This window comes from Aulonocara stuartgranti, assembly GCF_965226115.1.
Source record: "Aulonocara stuartgranti genome assembly, chromosome: 7".
NCBI classification, from domain to species: domain Eukaryota; kingdom Metazoa; phylum Chordata; class Actinopteri; order Cichliformes; family Cichlidae; genus Aulonocara; species Aulonocara stuartgranti.
The window spans coordinates 29477096-29494166 of NC_138945.1; the positions used below are offsets into that span (position 1 = coordinate 29477096).

General features: G+C 39.7%; 1 protein-coding gene across 3 annotated transcripts in view; it reads left to right on the forward strand.

Moving 5' to 3' along the window:
* Window positions 1–17071, forward strand: part of LOC309709875 (poly [ADP-ribose] polymerase tankyrase-1) — a 109308-nt gene that overhangs the window by 58510 nt on the left and 33727 nt on the right. For all 3 annotated transcript variants that reach the window (XM_082538779.1, XM_082538780.1, XM_082538781.1), the window contains 8 exons: window positions 6299–6393; window positions 7380–7446; window positions 7704–7890; window positions 11022–11143; window positions 11238–11329; window positions 12434–12512; window positions 13417–13588; window positions 15587–15666. In XM_082538779.1, the coding sequence (XP_082394905.1) occupies window positions 6299–6393; window positions 7380–7446; window positions 7704–7890; window positions 11022–11143; window positions 11238–11329; window positions 12434–12512; window positions 13417–13588; window positions 15587–15666 (894 nt within the window). The remainder of the gene's footprint in view (window positions 1–6298; window positions 6394–7379; window positions 7447–7703; window positions 7891–11021; window positions 11144–11237; window positions 11330–12433; window positions 12513–13416; window positions 13589–15586; window positions 15667–17071) is intronic.

A 17071-nucleotide genomic window follows, 5' to 3' on the forward strand; every position in this document is an offset into this window, starting at 1 on the left:
TTGATGAATAACATCAGAGCTGCACACACACACTTAAACAACGCCAAACAAAATGGTCCAAATGTGGCCATTTACCCTCCCCAATAGATCATGTCTCATTGCTATGGCAACTGCTGACAGCCAGCAGTCACTGTTGTCATGGGAACAGCTTGACAGGCTACTAAAGAGAAGAGGAAAAGGGAGGCGGATGTAGGAGAGGGTTAGGGAAAAATGGAAACAAAGAAGGAACTAACACAGCAGCAAATTCCACATGCCGTGTGTTTTTAAGCTCGTGTGTTGCATTAATGTGTTTCATAGTTTGACTTTTTTGTCCGCACAGTTTTTTGAGATCAATGTTGGCTCCTAGCTGACCGAATAAGCAAAATCTATTAGTTTATTGTGCACTTGGGGGTTACCTTTCAGATGGTGTGTCTAGTAAATGGCAAAATTTAAACTGGAAAAAGAGAATGGTACCAAGTGGAGTTATAAAAAGAGATTACTGTTTATTTATCTTATTTTACTTTAGTTTGTTTGTTCAGCTTGAACGTGTCCTCCACATCTCTCCTCGCTTCCTTCTTCCTTCATTTTCCACCCATATTTTCCCCTCCTTCATCTTCCTCCCCTCCTCCACTCCATACTCCTGTCCACCTCATGGAAAAGCTTTTAGATGATTAAAACACAACAGTGTATTCTGTTTTCGCATTTCTTTTTTCCCCAGCATCATTATTATTCACCGTCATAATGCCTCTCTTGAAATAAAGTATAGTGGGTCGTTTTGTTGATTCTCAAAGGAGGAGAAAAACTTGGAATTAATGGCCCGGCAACAAAAACAACTATGTTTATAATTATTTACAAGGTTTATTGAGTAGCTTTTGAAAAGAAAGTGACTGTCAATAGAGTCAAAGTCAAAAGGTGTAACAGATGGCAGCAGTCACTTTGGATTACACATGAAATTACCATGTGTAGTACTGCACATGGGATTTTATATTGAGGTATAAGTATTATTATTGTAAGTTGAGAGAGAGAGAGAGAGAGAGAGAGAGAGAGGTATGTATATCGCATCTTTTGTTGCCATCAAAATACACAGAAATTTACATTAAACATAAATTCATATTGACTACTTACATTCAGATTCCAACCAGATTTGAAAAGGAAATGCCTCTACAAGTTGTGATGAACTTGCTGCAGGATGGCAGCAGAATGTGTTTTTTCTTCTTTCTTTTTCTTCTTCTTGTCATCACAAGACGGTTGCAAGAAGGTCCAAACTTGGTGGCACCAGTTATTCGTCTGGAAAAATAACTTTCAAAATACTACTATACCCAGCATGGCATTCGTGTTCTTTTGCCTTCACTTTTTCATCATATGATTGAACTGGGAGTAGAACGTTAATACAGGTCCCCTCTCATTATGCAGCACAGCACTCCTGGCAGCAAACACTATTACATGTTGAACCCCCCATTGAAAAGCTTCAGCTAGCATTTAAGCTATATTCACGCAAGAAAATCACAGGCGGTATATCAGATGTTCCGGCACTAATGTGTAGCATCGCTCATATGCCAAATCAAAGTAGCTAATAATCCTCTAAAAATATGTGGCATACATACACGTGAGACTCACATTTCTCTGCATCATAAATGCGTACGTATTCTGGTGCATAAACATTACAGACAAGTGTGTAAACACCTTAATCTGTCCTCCTCTTTGCTCGCAGTATTTGCACCAGCAGAATTTTTGTGCTTCCCTAAACACAGTCTCATTTAAAAACCTTTATTTTTGCTCGCAGTACTGCTGTTGCGCTGCTGTTCCTCCGTTTTGAAGAGCATTCATTTAAAAAACAAAAACCCACATGTCATCTCTTTTGCCGTCGATGATGCCTGGCAAGAAGAAATGAAAACATGTTTGCTCTCTGAATTCAGAGCATTAGAGGGAAAAACTGGGCTGCAGTGGAGAGTACTTGGATGACACTGAATGAAGGATGGGTCAGTGGATGAAAAAATGATTATTAGCACTATTGGCTTGTGGCTGCTCTGAGGATAGAGATTTCAACCGGAGCTGGGTTTTTTGTTCCCCCCCCCCCCTCTCACTCTCTTTTTTTAAGACTTCTATGCTGGGAATCCAATATGAGATCAACTGAGCCAGTGATGGTTTTTATGCGTGCCTCACTCACACACACATGCATGTGCACATTCCTTACACAGGGTTGACAGATTGAAGAGGTGGAGCTTAAACTACCCAGTCCGACCCTGGCAACAACATCACGGTGATGCAACAGTACATGCACGTGTGTGTATGTGTGTCTAACTGATGACTCACTAGTAGCTACCGGTTTAAGATTTACTGAGGACCTGATTAAGGCTTACATATTTCCTTTTTTTTTTCATCAGTTTATTTCTATTCTATGTAATTTGCAAAAACAAGCGCGCACACACACACAAATGCACTCACTGCATTTAAACTGAGGCTGATGACTAACTGTGTACCATGTCCTGCTCCTTTCAAATGCCGCTGTCACATCCTGTAAATACGAGTGTACCATCTGTCCACCCGACTCTGCCTTTCTGCCTCGCTGCTGCTGCTCCTCAGCTGAACTCCTGAGTGAGCTGTTGAGATCACCAGAGATGATCTATTTTTCAGTATGTCCTCTGAGTTTCCTATGAGGGGGACATAGGAAACATTCTTTTGTTGCTGTTGTTTAGTTTGTGGAAAACACCAGCTATAAAAGCTGGAAGAAACTTCGAACTTTTTTTTGTATTTAAGATGTTGCAAAGGGTTTCATCACAGTCTTTTGAAATAATGTAGTAGTTTGACTTTTTAAAGAGCCTCTTCTCTCTAAGTGGCCTGTGATTTACTTCTTAATGGGCTTTTATAACAGCAAAACATTAGTTTTAGTTAGTACTAGCATTAGTCTTGTTTTCCTTTTTGTTGTTTTATCTGCAGTGTTAGCAGTTGACATCTCAAAAACTGCTGGTAAGTTGCTTGCCTAGCTCAGATTGATGCAGTCCTTTGAGGTTGAAAGATTTTTGTTGGATGTAGACAAAGCTTTTATTAAAATAATCTGGATAAAGTGTGCCACTTTGCAGCCATCATACCACAGTAACACAGCCCGTGGTGAAGCCCATTCGCCTTTACCCAGTCACGACCTGCCATTTTTACTTTTAGAGCTTAAAATGTTAGCTAGGAGAATCATCTACATCAGTGTGATCAAATATATGATGAAAAGATATGCGTGCACACTCTCACCTGATCCCTTCGGATGATTGCACTGAGCAACTCGATTTTACCAGTCAGAGTATCCGGTGGCTTCATATGGCAGTGATGATTATTATTTTTATTATTAATCATTTATTTATTTTTAATTGTTTTTAATTGTTTTTTGGTCTTTTACCTTTGTGAACAACAGATGTGGAAAAACAAGGCTGCTGGTGGCACCTTTTTACTTACCTCCAGTCTAAATCCCCCATGGAAGTGAAGTGTATTTCAAAAGGTTCTATGGGGTCTCAGGACAGAGTGCCTACTTTCTTGAGAAAGGTCGCCAGTAATTCAGGGAAGATTGCACCTCTCTTCCATGCCATCAGCTCTCAGGATTGTGTGCTGCCTTTCTACCTTGTCTGTAATATGTTTGCCACATGCATAAGTGAGCAGGCTTGAGAAGAGAGTTGAAGGCCTGTTGACCACATGAGGCTATCTTATAGTCATTTTGACATTTTCTTTATTCACATTGTCAGCTTACATTTATACAATTTCCATATAGAGTTGTTCATTCTTTGAGTAAAATACCACATGATGAACCGCCAGCCACTCTAATGTTCAGATTGCCTATTACAGTTTCCAAATGCACTTTATGGATTGCTTCAAACAAATCATTCTAGTTGTAGTGGGAGGATGGTGTTCCTCTTACCATGCATAGCAGCATTTTTGAGATGTATATCATACAATGGAAGAATCTGTGATAAGTGTTTTATTCCAAGAAATGCCAAACTTTTTCCAAAAACTGTGTTTGGGCTAATCTGGATAATCCATAGATTTTACTCTAAACAGACTTCAGTGAGAGCAGAGAATTTGTTCCAGTGACACTGCAAAGATTAGTTGGTTAAGGAGTAAATTATATAGGCAAAGCTGTTTGGCCTCACTCACAATTGGGAACACTTGTACAATGGTGTGAAAAAGTGTTTGTCTGCTTCTTGATTTTTAATTTTTTGGAATGTTTAAAAGTTTCATATCATCAAACTAACTAGTCAAAGATAACACAAGTAAACACAAAATGCAGTTTCTAAATGAAGGTTTTTATTATTTAAAAAAAATCCAAACCTACATTTATTAGATTAATTAAAAAAAAAGAAATATTGGTTTCCAAGTAATTTTAGACTTGATAATAAAATATCAGAATTTTAATTGTGCTTTGAAGCCCTCCTGCTGACTCCATTCTGCTATAATTTAAACAACTATGGTGATCATTTTTTAACAATTTAACAATGTGTGTAAGTGTTGTGTTTCCCCCAATACCTCACTATTGCAGTGTCGCCCAAGGCTTTCAAGTGTAACTGTAATCTGAGTCATCTGCCATGCTAAAATAAGATACCAAGCATTGTTCATCAGAAACACAGATGGGAAAAAAAGACATAAACATAAACGTGGGATGGTAATCATGAACCAATTTTACCCAATCAGAACTGCATCCCTTCAAGATTATCTATTTATTCTTTCAGCCTGTTTCGCAAAGTGTCAGAGGAAAGTGGCAGGACTGCAACAATAACAATAAAGCTGCTTGTTATAACCAAAGTATGCAGAAGAGGTTTTGTTAAATGCACAGCATATAGAACCTTTAGGTAGATGGATTACAGCAGCAGAAGACCACACTGTGTGCCAGTCCTGTAAGTTAAGAACAGTAAACTAGGCTGCAATTTGCACAGGCCCACCAAATTTGGACAATAGAGAACTGGAAAAACATTGCTTGGTCTCATGAGTCTCAGCTTCTGCTGTCACATTAAGATGGTAGAGTTAGAATTTGGTGTAAACAACATGAAAGCATGGAGTCAGCCTGCCTTGTATCTACAGTCCAGGCTGGTGGTGGTGTAATGATATGGAGGTATATTTTCTTGGCACACGTTGGGCCCCTTGGTACGAACTGAGCATCATTTAAACACCACCGCCTACCAGAGTATTGTTGCTGACCAGCTCTTTAAGATCACAGTGTACTTATATTCTGGTGGCTGCTTCCAGCATGATAATGTGCCATGTTACAAACTGACTGCGAAACTGAGAGTATGGTATTGACACAGCCTGATTAATAGCAGAGCAGATTTGTGAGAGCATTGGATTGATTTCTAGATTCTACTGGAGGTAAAAGTGGAAAATATGTTGTTTTGAGTTTACTGACCTTGTGACCCATGAATAATATACCTTTTCTAGTAGCAAGGTGTATGTTGGTTTTAAAGAAAACATCAGTATTCAGCTTTGAAGAATTTTGATTTATTCCTGTCTATAAAGAAAATGACCACAAAGCATCCAAAGGATTTGGAAGTCAGGTACCATGTGTGAAAGGGACTTTGTTAAACTTGGACATTAAGCTTGTAGAGCTGCTCAAGATTTAACACATTTCTTGTGATCTCAGTGTTTGCTCTAAAAAAGTTTTTTTTTTATAAATATATATATTATATATATATATAGGTGTATGTATATATCTATGTGTGTGTATATATATGTCATTTTTATATCAGCCTACTGCATCTAGTAGCTTTAATCCAACATCCATTCACACTTTGCTCTGTAGCACATCCAGTTCTGCGAAATGGCTTTTATATCATGACTTAGAGGCAGGTTTTCTATTACTTTTTTCCCTGTAACAAGTTCAATTTGACTGAATAATGGGAACATTCTTGCTGCCGCAACATTTCGGCACCAGTCTGCGTTTCACTCGAGCTTTCAGGAAGAATGGCCTTTGCTGAAAGACTGTAGTGCTGCACGAAGAGCTAAAGCCATCTCATCTCAGTCAGATCTTAATGCATTCAGAACTGCAGCTTTTCATCAGTGTTATGGAGGAAATTATAGGCAGACTGCTACAGCCCATTTCTTCTTGCGAAGCCTTACCTTAAGACTGTAAGATGCTCAGTGAAAACATACCCACACATACATAAACAGGAATGATGGTTATGAAGTCTTGATGATAGGCTGTCACACTGCGGAGCGAACATGTGGGCTAACATTTATTTTTCTGTCTGTCTTTTTTTCCCCTCCCACTCTTTGACTCCTCGCTCTCTCTTCTTGCTTTTATTTGTCCTTCTTTCTCTCTCTCTCTGTTTCTGTGGGTCTGCCTTTTTAGTCCACTCCGCTGCACCTGGCAGCAGGATACAACAGGGTGAGGATAGTTCAGTTGTTACTACAGCATGGAGCAGATGTTCACGCCAAGGACAAAGGGTATGTACAGAGAAAACGACAAGGGGAGTGTAAGTGGGGGGGAAAAGGCACTTGAATTCAGGATTTTCTTAAAAACTAAACATCTTAATGGTAACACATCATAACTACACTGCTATTTATGAGACATAATTATGAGATTTTGCTATAGCCAGTAGGATGAGACTCCTTAATCCATCTCATTGGATCATAAGATTTAGGTGGGGATATATACACATTCTGTTGTTGGCGTGCACAGAGTATGATGCACTGCATTCTGCAGAAGCCCTTGAAGCTCTTTTCTGCAGTTTCTGTCATATTTCAGGCCTGCTTATAGACTAAAATGACTGGACGTGCATAAAAAGTTAGTGAGGGTGGTCTCTGCTTATGCAGCCACACAAAAAACCTGGAAACCATTCGAATAGCTGTCAAACCACGACTTATTGATGTAAACTGAGATGTCAAAACTTGTCACTAGGGGTGCGGGGGAGGTTGTCAAATGTCATTTACGTTTTTTCCCCTTATAGACTCCAATCCTGAAGGTACTTAGATCTCACCTGATCGAGGTGGACACGAGAATGCACATGTGCAGTAGAGCTGGACTGGACTTTAAATGGTCCTCAGTTCAAACAGTCTAAGCAAAGTAGATGAATGAGTGTCATTGCCTGCTGCACTTTCCACAAAACCAAACTTATTATCCAGTAGCGAGAGCACGTCTGCTACCGTGGGCTCTGTGTGAGAAAGCTGTGAGACACCCTCAACCTTTTATGTAGTGCCGCTATGATGTTGACATCTGAGGCACTCGATGTGTAACACTGATTAGCAGGATGTCACCGTGCCAATGTGACCAAGATATCAAATGTGGTAAATGGTATTTTTACTGAACATCAGCATGTTAGTGTAAGTGTCACATTGTTGGACTCAGCACACATTTTGTGTGTATTTAGAATTGTTAACACTGATGTTTGTTTGTAATGAGAAGTCTTCTGGGTTTTTTGTTTTTTTTCCAGGGGTCTGGTGCCGCTTCATAACGCCTGCTCTTATGGACACTATGAAGTTACTGAGCTGCTGCTAAAGGTACAAACACACATACATCCTGTTTCTGAATATACTGGGTCGGTGGACATAATTCATAATAAGAAGCTATAAATGACCTCCTAAGACCTGCTTTGTTAGTTCATTAAAAACGTGACACATTCATTGTACACATGCGCCAGAGCCGATGGCATCATTCCCTTTTGAGCAATCCAGAATCAATAATGATAAAACTGCTGTCAGTAATCTCCTCTGTATTTTTTTTTTTTTTTTCTTCCGCTATTTTTTTCCTTCGCCAGCACGGAGCCTGTGTGAACGCCATGGATCTGTGGCAGTTCACCCCTCTACATGAAGCGGCGTCTAAAAACCGAGTGGAGGTGTGCTCTCTGCTGCTGAGCCACGGGGCTGACCCGACCCTGCTCAACTGCCACAGCAAAAGCTCTGTGGACATGGCACCCACTCCCGAGCTGAAGGAGAGACTTACATGTGAGTGTGGCTCTTAATTTACATAAAGTGCAGCTGCAGAGTACAGCACGGCTAAATGAGTCTGTTTGTTTTAGAAAGGGCATATTTACACGGGCTATGTTTGGAACAGCTGATTTGAAATTATTTTGAACATGGGAGTCTCAATCTTTTTTTTCTTTTCTTTTTTTTTTGACAGGGGATTACAAAGGGATTATTAGTACAACAGAGAGATTGATATGATTATTTTGATAGCCAGCAGTCTGATGTAGAATTATTTCTTGAAAGAGCCTCATATTCACCTGTTTCTTCATGTGGACTTGGCTAGTGGAAAAGCCACAGATTAAAAAAAACATGAAAGTCAGCTAGGGATGGCAATTGGACTCGATTCCCATCCCTAAAGTCATCCACGGTTCGAATTATTACAGATTTCCTCGGCTATATAAAACATTTTATTGTGTTTATTCATGTTTTCAGGGTGCATTAATCCAATCCCTGACTTTAAAATTTATTTTTCATTATAAAAAAATGCCTTGAACCTGGACTACACAATTTGTGTTTTAACATGAACTCTTTACTTTAAATTTCCACAAACAAGCTTACTGATTTTAAATTAGTTTCTTTTTTTTATTTTGGTTTATTCACTATATTATAATATGTAAATAATCTGCTTATATACTCGTGTCCTTTATGAAATTAGCTGTTTTCTTTGTAATATTAGTTCGGTTCGCATTACACTGCAACTAATATTTGACTAGAGATCCGTGATGTATTAATTAATTAGAGACTACACCATAATTAAGTTAATTTTCATCGTACTTTCAGGACGCAGCCACCACAGAGTAAAAAGGTTGGATAATCCTTTGTTTTTGCCAGAAAGCCCTCTGCAACTCGAGTTAATTAGTGGGTCAGCTCTCTTTTTCTTTCGCTGCACTTGTTGCCTCATCTCTGTAATGAAGCAGATCAAAACAAAAATCAAATGCCACGCGAATCATAAGCCATCAGAAATGTTTTCACAACTGCGGGATGACGGTTCGTTTTTGATGATTCTATGTTGTCGAAAACGCATCTCAGTTGGGCGTTTGCTGCAGACTCATCACAGGAATATAAAAATATAAAAACAAAGACTTCCTGGACAGATCTGATGTTGCCAGCTCCAGATATATTTTTTAAGCCAGTTGGTTAGTAGCTTACAAAGTACAGTTGATATGAAGGGGAAAACTTACTATAAAAACATTAATGTGCTCAAGTTGGGCAAATCTACTTGGATCGCCTTGCTTTTGAAGCTACTTTAAAGTGAACCAATCCAGGAACTTCAGTTTATGGCACTTAAGTGTTCAACTTACTATCTGCTAAGCTTCCCATAAGTTACGGAGCTTCCCTGGGCCTGGGGCTCGCTCGGGCCCCTTTGGAGGTGGGGTGCCCCCGGCCTCTCGGCCTAGGGCTCGGTCACTCAGGCGCAGCTGGGGGCCGGCGGAGCTCACGGGCGCGTCACTGCAACTCCCCCTGACTTCTGCTCCGCGGCTGCTGGGCGAGCCCTCATCTGGGACTCTCCTCAGCTCTTACTGGGACAGTGGCGCGGCTGCCCCTCTGTTGGTCTTCCATGGTCTCTTGTGTTCTGGGGGCCTCTGGATGTCTGGAGTTTTGATCTCCTCCATACCCGCTTCACACCCTGGAGGACGGGGCTGTGGCCCCCCCACACTCCCTAGCAGATCATTACATGGAGAAACCTTTGGAATGCAAGCATGCTGATCCACACAGGTATGCACACATGGGTATTCACAGACGCGGACTAAAGCTTTCTTGGCTGCTGCCTCAAAGCACACTGTGCGCTGTCTATCTTGCGTGCTGCACAATATCGTTTATTACTTAGTAAATACTGATATCTATGACTAGCTAGTTTATTGTGATGGTGCTTTGTTTTCTCTATTATTATGTTGCTCTTTGTTGTTTGCTGTCTCCTCTGTTTGTTTTTGTTTGTTTGTTTGTTTGTTTTTTTCTCCATACAGGTGACCCAGGAGTTTGTTTTTTTTTTTTTTTGTCTCTCTTCCCCCCCCTTCTCACCGTCTCTTCTCCCCTTTGGTTTTCTTTCTTTCTCTCCCCTCTCTCTCTCATTCATTCCCCCTGTCCTATTTATTAAAAAAAAAAAAAAAAAAAAAAAAATGACAAAGGATGAACTGAAGCTCTGCCATCACGTAATGTCGCATACTGCTGTTTCTGATGTCATTTAGGAAAAAAAAAAAAAAAAAAAAAGTTACGGAGCTTCCCAGTTATACTTACGGTGTCCGTGCCTTTTGGAGCTTTTGTTTTAATTTAAGCTGACAAATAATGTTTGTTACGCTTTATTTGGTACTAATTATTGATATTTGTATGCCTGCACCTTGCCTCAGGGTCCAGAAAACAGCAGAAAAGGAAAATAAAACAGGATGGCAACAAACACACTGCTAAAAATGGTTTCAAAATGAGACAAACCAGTGGCTCTGTCCATCTTTTCTTAGCAGTTTATAGATATGGTTACATATACAAAGAGCAAACGTGTAGTTCATCTCGTGTTTTTCTTCTTTCTCTGAATAAATTATTTCTGTGTATTTCTGACCAGCAACTATGAAAAATTCGTTTGGGTTTTGCAGAACAAAAATGTCATAACTCGCTACTGTTTCTCTTCCATCAGCTGTACTTTACGTCTTTAATTTTTTTTCTTTCTTAACCATGTGCCCTTGAAGATTGCGCCATTTATCTCAACGTCTGATTAGAAATGCATGAATGCTGTTGGCTCGGTCCGTAGATAGGACGGGCTCCTTTTATTCAGCCTGAAATGCTTCTGAAGCAAAATAGTTTGTTGTTTGTAATTTCCAGACCTCGGGGGAATAATCGCTTCTTTCCGCTCCAACTCCACCACAGAGACTGTTGCATCATATGTCATTAGCTCTCTGGTTGGGGAAAAAAATGAAATTATCTTTCTGAAGTATTGTTATGCTGCAGGGTCATTGCAAGTAGAATAATATATTGTAACAGTGGCTGAGAACTTCATAATTCAGTTTTTGGGTGGCAAGCTACATCATTTGCAGCCTTTTGTTTCGTAGGAAACCTCACAATGACAACTGAAGCTGCTTTCTTTCTAAAAAATTTGACATTTTCTGTGCGCGTGTCTTCAGATGAGTTTAAGGGCCACTCGCTGCTTCAAGCTGCTCGAGAAGCTGACATGGCCAAGGCTAAGAAGACCCTGGCATTGGAGATCATCAACTTTAAACACCCACACACACACGAAACTGCCCTGGTAAGATTTGGATGCATTTTAAAACACTGGCTCTTATATTGGTGCAGACGTGTTGAGATGACGTGTCCATGTGTGCTTTATGTGCGTTTGTTAGCATTGTGCAGTAGCGTCGCCTCACCCCAAAAGGAAGCAGGTGACCGAGCTGCTGCTGAGGAAAGGTGCCAACGTCAACGAGAAGAATAAAGAGTGAGTGTTGTTTTCCGCTGCATGCACAGCTCATAAACATAAAGTGAGAGCATTATATGTTTGTCAAGGTGACTCCAGCAGTGGATTTATGTTAGAGGTGAACAACACAAATCACTTTGCTGATGTGAATTGCCATTGCAAGGCAAAGTGGTTGCATCACTGCTCAGAGACACTTCAGTAGGTGAACGCACCGTTGTTCACACGACCTGACAATCAGCGGCGACAGAAATCGTCCGCTCTTCAGACGCTCAGTCTGCTGCCAGCCTCGGGCTTCAGCTCAGTACAAAACTATCCTGAATAATTCCAGCATTTAAAGCATAAAATGTGACCTATTATGTTTATTTCCAGCTCCATATTTTCATTTTTGGACTTTTCTAAGATGGCTTAGGTGGCTTTCCTGATTCATAGATCTCAATAATCCTTTTGATTATGATACGTTTTCTGTTCAAAATAGACTGGCTCCTGATTAAGTGTGATTGACTGACCATGCTTAGTAACAGTGACCACTTGTAACAGTATATTTGCATGACAGAAACCAGGAAGAGTACAGGAATCCACTTTAATAGCTTTCTAAGTGAGGTATAAGAATAAAGTACTGCTAAGCTGAAGTGATGTACTTAGTGACAAATGAGAACTGATTTGGTCAGTGGGCTTGGTGATTCACTGCTTTCTCTTTGGAAATTTCTTAGAAATGGGCCTCTTCACATGTTGGGCTCTCCAGTCCAGCTGCCCTTACAGCAGTGGGACTGAAGCTATTACATTTACAATGATAGCGGGCCATGCAACAAATGATGTCATACGAATGTATCATATATATATAAATACATACATATAGATACCTTATAGTGAAATTAGAATAAACGCATTGCTGAATAGGTGATTCTGTAAATTTCTGTTATGTTTTTTAACCCAGAAAAAATGCAGTACTATAGTACATGGAGTGCAAAAACAGTGCTGACTTCATCTCAGGGTTGATGACTCGTGATAATATCCAACCTCATTCTGAGAACGTTTGGGCACTGCATTCTGTTTTACAAGCAATCTGAACGATCTAAAGTTGAGCAGTTATATTTATTTCCTAATGCTCTTCCCTCCCCTCTGTAGTTTCATGACTCCTCTTCACGTGGCAGCTGAGCGGGCGCATAATGACATCATGGAGGTGCTACAGAAACATGGGGCAAAGGTATGTCTTACTCCTCTTCCTCCATGTATAGAGAGTGTATCAAAAAGAATCATCCAATTTTAAAGTGCTTTAATTTCGTGGTTGTTCACCGGTAATGTTAGAAAGGATCGGTGAGTTTCTAATGTTTGGTGGCTGAAAATGCTGTTTTTCACACTAATCACCACAAAAAAAAAATTCTAAAAAGAAGCATTTTACTGTGTTACTGCCCAAAGTTTTGGGTAAATGTTTCTGCAAACTGAACATTCTGGTGTGAGACCCTCAAAACAATGGTATTTTTCTAAAGATGGCATTTTTATTCAGCAGTCATACATTGTGAATTCAGTTTGGAGAAAGAACTGGATTTTAAGCAGCACTTGTGGTTGCGTCACTGTGAGAATGCTCTACAATCAAGGCGCTCAATGGTATATTTGTGTGCATCAGTGTGATGATGCACCTTGATTTGCTGTATTGCTCAAAAACATTTTTATCTATGAATAGTTTCTCATTTTCATACAACTGACTCTGTTGCAATGCACAGAATAATATTGCACCCTTTATTATTTCACCCTGAATCCCACAAATAAGATCCAAGGTTGTTGTGGCATGTTTTGTTATTCAGTTGTGCTGAGGCTTGTCACATAATTGTGTCAACATTATCATATTTGTTTACATATTTCAATAATTAAACCAAAAAAAGTCTTGTTTTTGTATATTTTTCTGGACCTTTTGTGAGATGAGGTTAACGTACAGTTGTTTATTAGTGTCTCATTTGGAAACGAGCTGACCTTATTTGGAACATTATTATTAGTAAGCACTTCATCAGTAATAGGAGAGTCATAAAATTACAGATTCAGATATTTTTTTGAATGACTGTAACTGCAGACGTCCTTTCTGAATCATTATTCTGAGGTCTTTGTTCTTGCAGGTGAATGCCCTGGACACACTGGGTCAGACGGCATTGCATCGTGCGGCGTTGGCAGGCCACCTTCAGACCTGTAGGCTGTTGCTAGGATACGGGGCAGACGCCTCGCTGGTGTCGCTGCAGGGCTTCACCGCTGCTCAAATGGGAAACGAAGCTGTTCAGCAAATACTCAACGGTAGGCCACCCGTTTGTTTCTGTGGGGGCTGCTGAGTGGGTGGGTGGCTGTGCGTGTAGAAGCGTAGGTGATGTGTTTTGGTTGCTATGCACCAGTTGCAAATAGTGGGATTAACTGGAATTGTTTTTGTGAAGGCCAATATTGATATTTTCAGACTGAAGGCGCAGATTTTAACGCAGAGTGAGCCAACTCACCTGCTCAGATCTGGAAGAAACTTGGCATCACGGTATCTAACTCCAGGGTTTCCAGGTTAAAGGAAATCAGTTTTTAATGGGGGCCTAACCCTTGAAGCTCTTTTCTGAACTCAGTGGTTTCATTCATATTTCAGGCTTGCTTATAGAACAAAATGACTGCATCAGGATTTAGTCAGGATGGGCTCTGCTTGTGCAGCTACATTTGGGAAAACTGAAAAATATTCCAATATTCGTCAAAGCACATCTTTATTGATGTATTCTGAACTACCAAAGCTCATCTTTATGGATACAGAAGAAGTTGTCAGATGTCGTCTTCATCGGGGAAAGAATTAAAGCCCACAAATAAAACTAGACCAAACCACTTATTGGTCTGTACAGCTCCACATTCTTTATATTAAGCTGGACACGAAATCCATCAGTTATTACATAAGTACTCGAGTCCCCTTAAAGCAGGAATTTTCCACAGGCACTAAGAACCTTTGTAAAGACCCGGTTTGGGGTGAATTAGCCTACCTGAAAGTGGGGCTTGCACTGCTGAACGTCTCTGATTCGTCATCAAATCTTTAGAAATTTTTCTGCTCTACTTATTTTCCATAAAATATACTACGGTCCAAACTCTGGACATATTATGATTGCTTTGAAATGTGTATCAAAAGGGCCTGTCCACATACCTTCAGGCCTTTTCTCGCATATTGGAATATGAGGCAGTATTTTAACATAAGTAAGTCAAATTACGATAAAAGCCTGAAATTTTCACTGGACTTTTCCGTCATAAATTTGAATCAATATCTGTAATTTCAGGCTGATACATTTAAAAACAACAAAAAAGTATATTTTCCAGTTTTTTCGTTTTAAGTAATAATAATAATTAATAAATGTCTGGAATTTTTTTTTGATATATGAAGCTATATATAATTTTATACCTCCACATTTTGGACCATAAGTGAAAGGAGAACACCTGCAGTGATTTAAGATGGAATAATGGAATAATAATCTTACAGTCATCTCTGCAGCAGATAAAAAGCAAAAATTGTCAATTCTAATCTGTAATTGTAACATTCAAACTTGGCTTCACAGGCCTGTTTCAATTACAGGTCGAGCTTACACATTTTAAATGAAATGAAAGCAAGGACAAAGCAAAAAAAGCAGAAATTCGAAGAATGTAAAGCTTCTGATTTCACCGAGTGGAGGAAATTGGGACAAAAAATGGTCTAAAGCTTTTCTTTAAACTGACAATGACTGCACGACCAATGAAGATTCACAGCACACGGTTATCTCATAGAAAATATTGTGTGTTTAGTTGCTTCTGAGGCAACTCTGGAAATCTAGATTTATGTTGTATCTCATCCTCTAGCCCTATGCATAACTACTGATTTGTCTTTTAAATGACAGCGAGTGAATTGAATACGGCATCTGTAGCTGCCTTAATTGTAGCAGCTGTGTCACCACAGTCGGTTTATCTGCAGCAACCAGTAGACACACACTCTCATAAAGGCCTAATATGTTACTTTTGTTTCCTGTTGGTTTGCACTGCATTGCAATTATCAAAGAACAAGCAAAACAACAAAAATAAGTCTTACAAATGTCACCTGGAAGCTTTTCGAAACGGCCGTCCTAAAGTGCACAATGTCTTCCATTAAACATGGCCGTAAATTGACGTGCGTACGTAGGATGAAGTGAATAACGGCAGGATAACGCCAGCTTTATGTTGTTGTGTTACAGTCAGCCTTTCATTAATGTTCTTCCAAAGCATGTGAAGGCTGTTTTTGCTGTCTTCATGATTCTTCTGTGTTTGCTGCTGTAGAGAACGTCCCAGTGAGAAACTCGGATGTAGACTACAGACTTCTCGAAGCTGCTAAAGCCGGTGACCTGGACACTGTCAAGGTAGATGACACTTTGAAAATGACAATTTGACATTGTTGCCTGTGGGGTGTTATGCTGCAATCACAGGAAAATGCTGGAGACTGTAGCATGACCAAAGTTATTGTGACTGCAATCGTGCTTGAGATGGTTGCTTCGAAGATGAGGACCAGGACTGTGACCGTTTGCAGTCGGCTGCCATCTTCCAAACAACATCAGTACATCAGAATTGTGAATTGTGAAAAAATGGATGTGGAGTCAGTCTGCCATCAGTCTGGGATTAAATGGGGTCAAGTTGGCACTCTGTAATAATATGGTGATTAAGTGATAAATAACAGATCTGTTGCCGTCTTCCTATTCATTCACAGTCTGAGCACCTAGAAACTCTCCACAAATACTGACATAGTTGCTGCAGGGTGGCAATTTGACTGTCAAATGACATAGGTACGCTGCAGCTTTGCTTTTATATATAGCCTCTGGTCAGTGTAAATATGGCAAATGCAAGGATCAATCAACCTACTTGTCCACCTATCTTCATACTGTGCCTACTAGAGCAGGGCGATATGGCCAAAAATATTTATCACGATATATATTTGAAAATTTGCGATAACGATATAACTGACGTTATAATTGATGCGAGACAAAATACAACTCCACAACATTACTAGCGCAAAAAGACAACCTTCCATTTATTTTCACTTAAACAAGAAGCTGGTTTTTATGTACATTAAAGCTTTATAAAATGTAACAGTGCAAATGCAAATTCCTTGCTGAAAGTTTAACCAAAAGGCATTTCCAGTAGAAATGGGCTGACATATCCTGAGCATAACCATGTATAATATCCACTGAAGTTAAAAAGAGGTGCTTTGCAACATTAAACTGCAGTGTGCAGTACGTATTTTTTGGACCATAAGGTGCACGGGATTATAAGGCACATTAAGCGAAACAAAGCAGTCAGATAAATCAAACTTTATTAAACTCATTCTTCTTGCTTCCTCCACTTCTGTACCATTGATTCATTAATGTTGAATTCTCTGGCAGCTGCTCTATTCCCATGTTGTTGCAGTATATTAATGACTAACCTCGTATTGTGGATGGATTATCTCAGTTGTTCTCCTGACTGAAGTTTGGTCCTTTTACAGCATCCTGCCATGCGATTGCATTTGTCTCTAACCATGAGGAACCTTAACGTTAACTTTTATAAGTGGAAAAGTGTTAGTGTTTGTCCTCCAGCTTCACTGTTTATGTTATGCTAACATAGCTGTGTTGCTAGCGATCACGTAGCACATAATTATATACCAGCTAGCCCAACTTCAGTAACCCTACAAACGTCACTGCTGTTTAGTTTCCTGTCTTCATTTATGTTGGAAGTGATAGCAGAGCTGTACGTTTGATTTTTTTCAGAAATCTCTCAGTCAGAACATGCAAT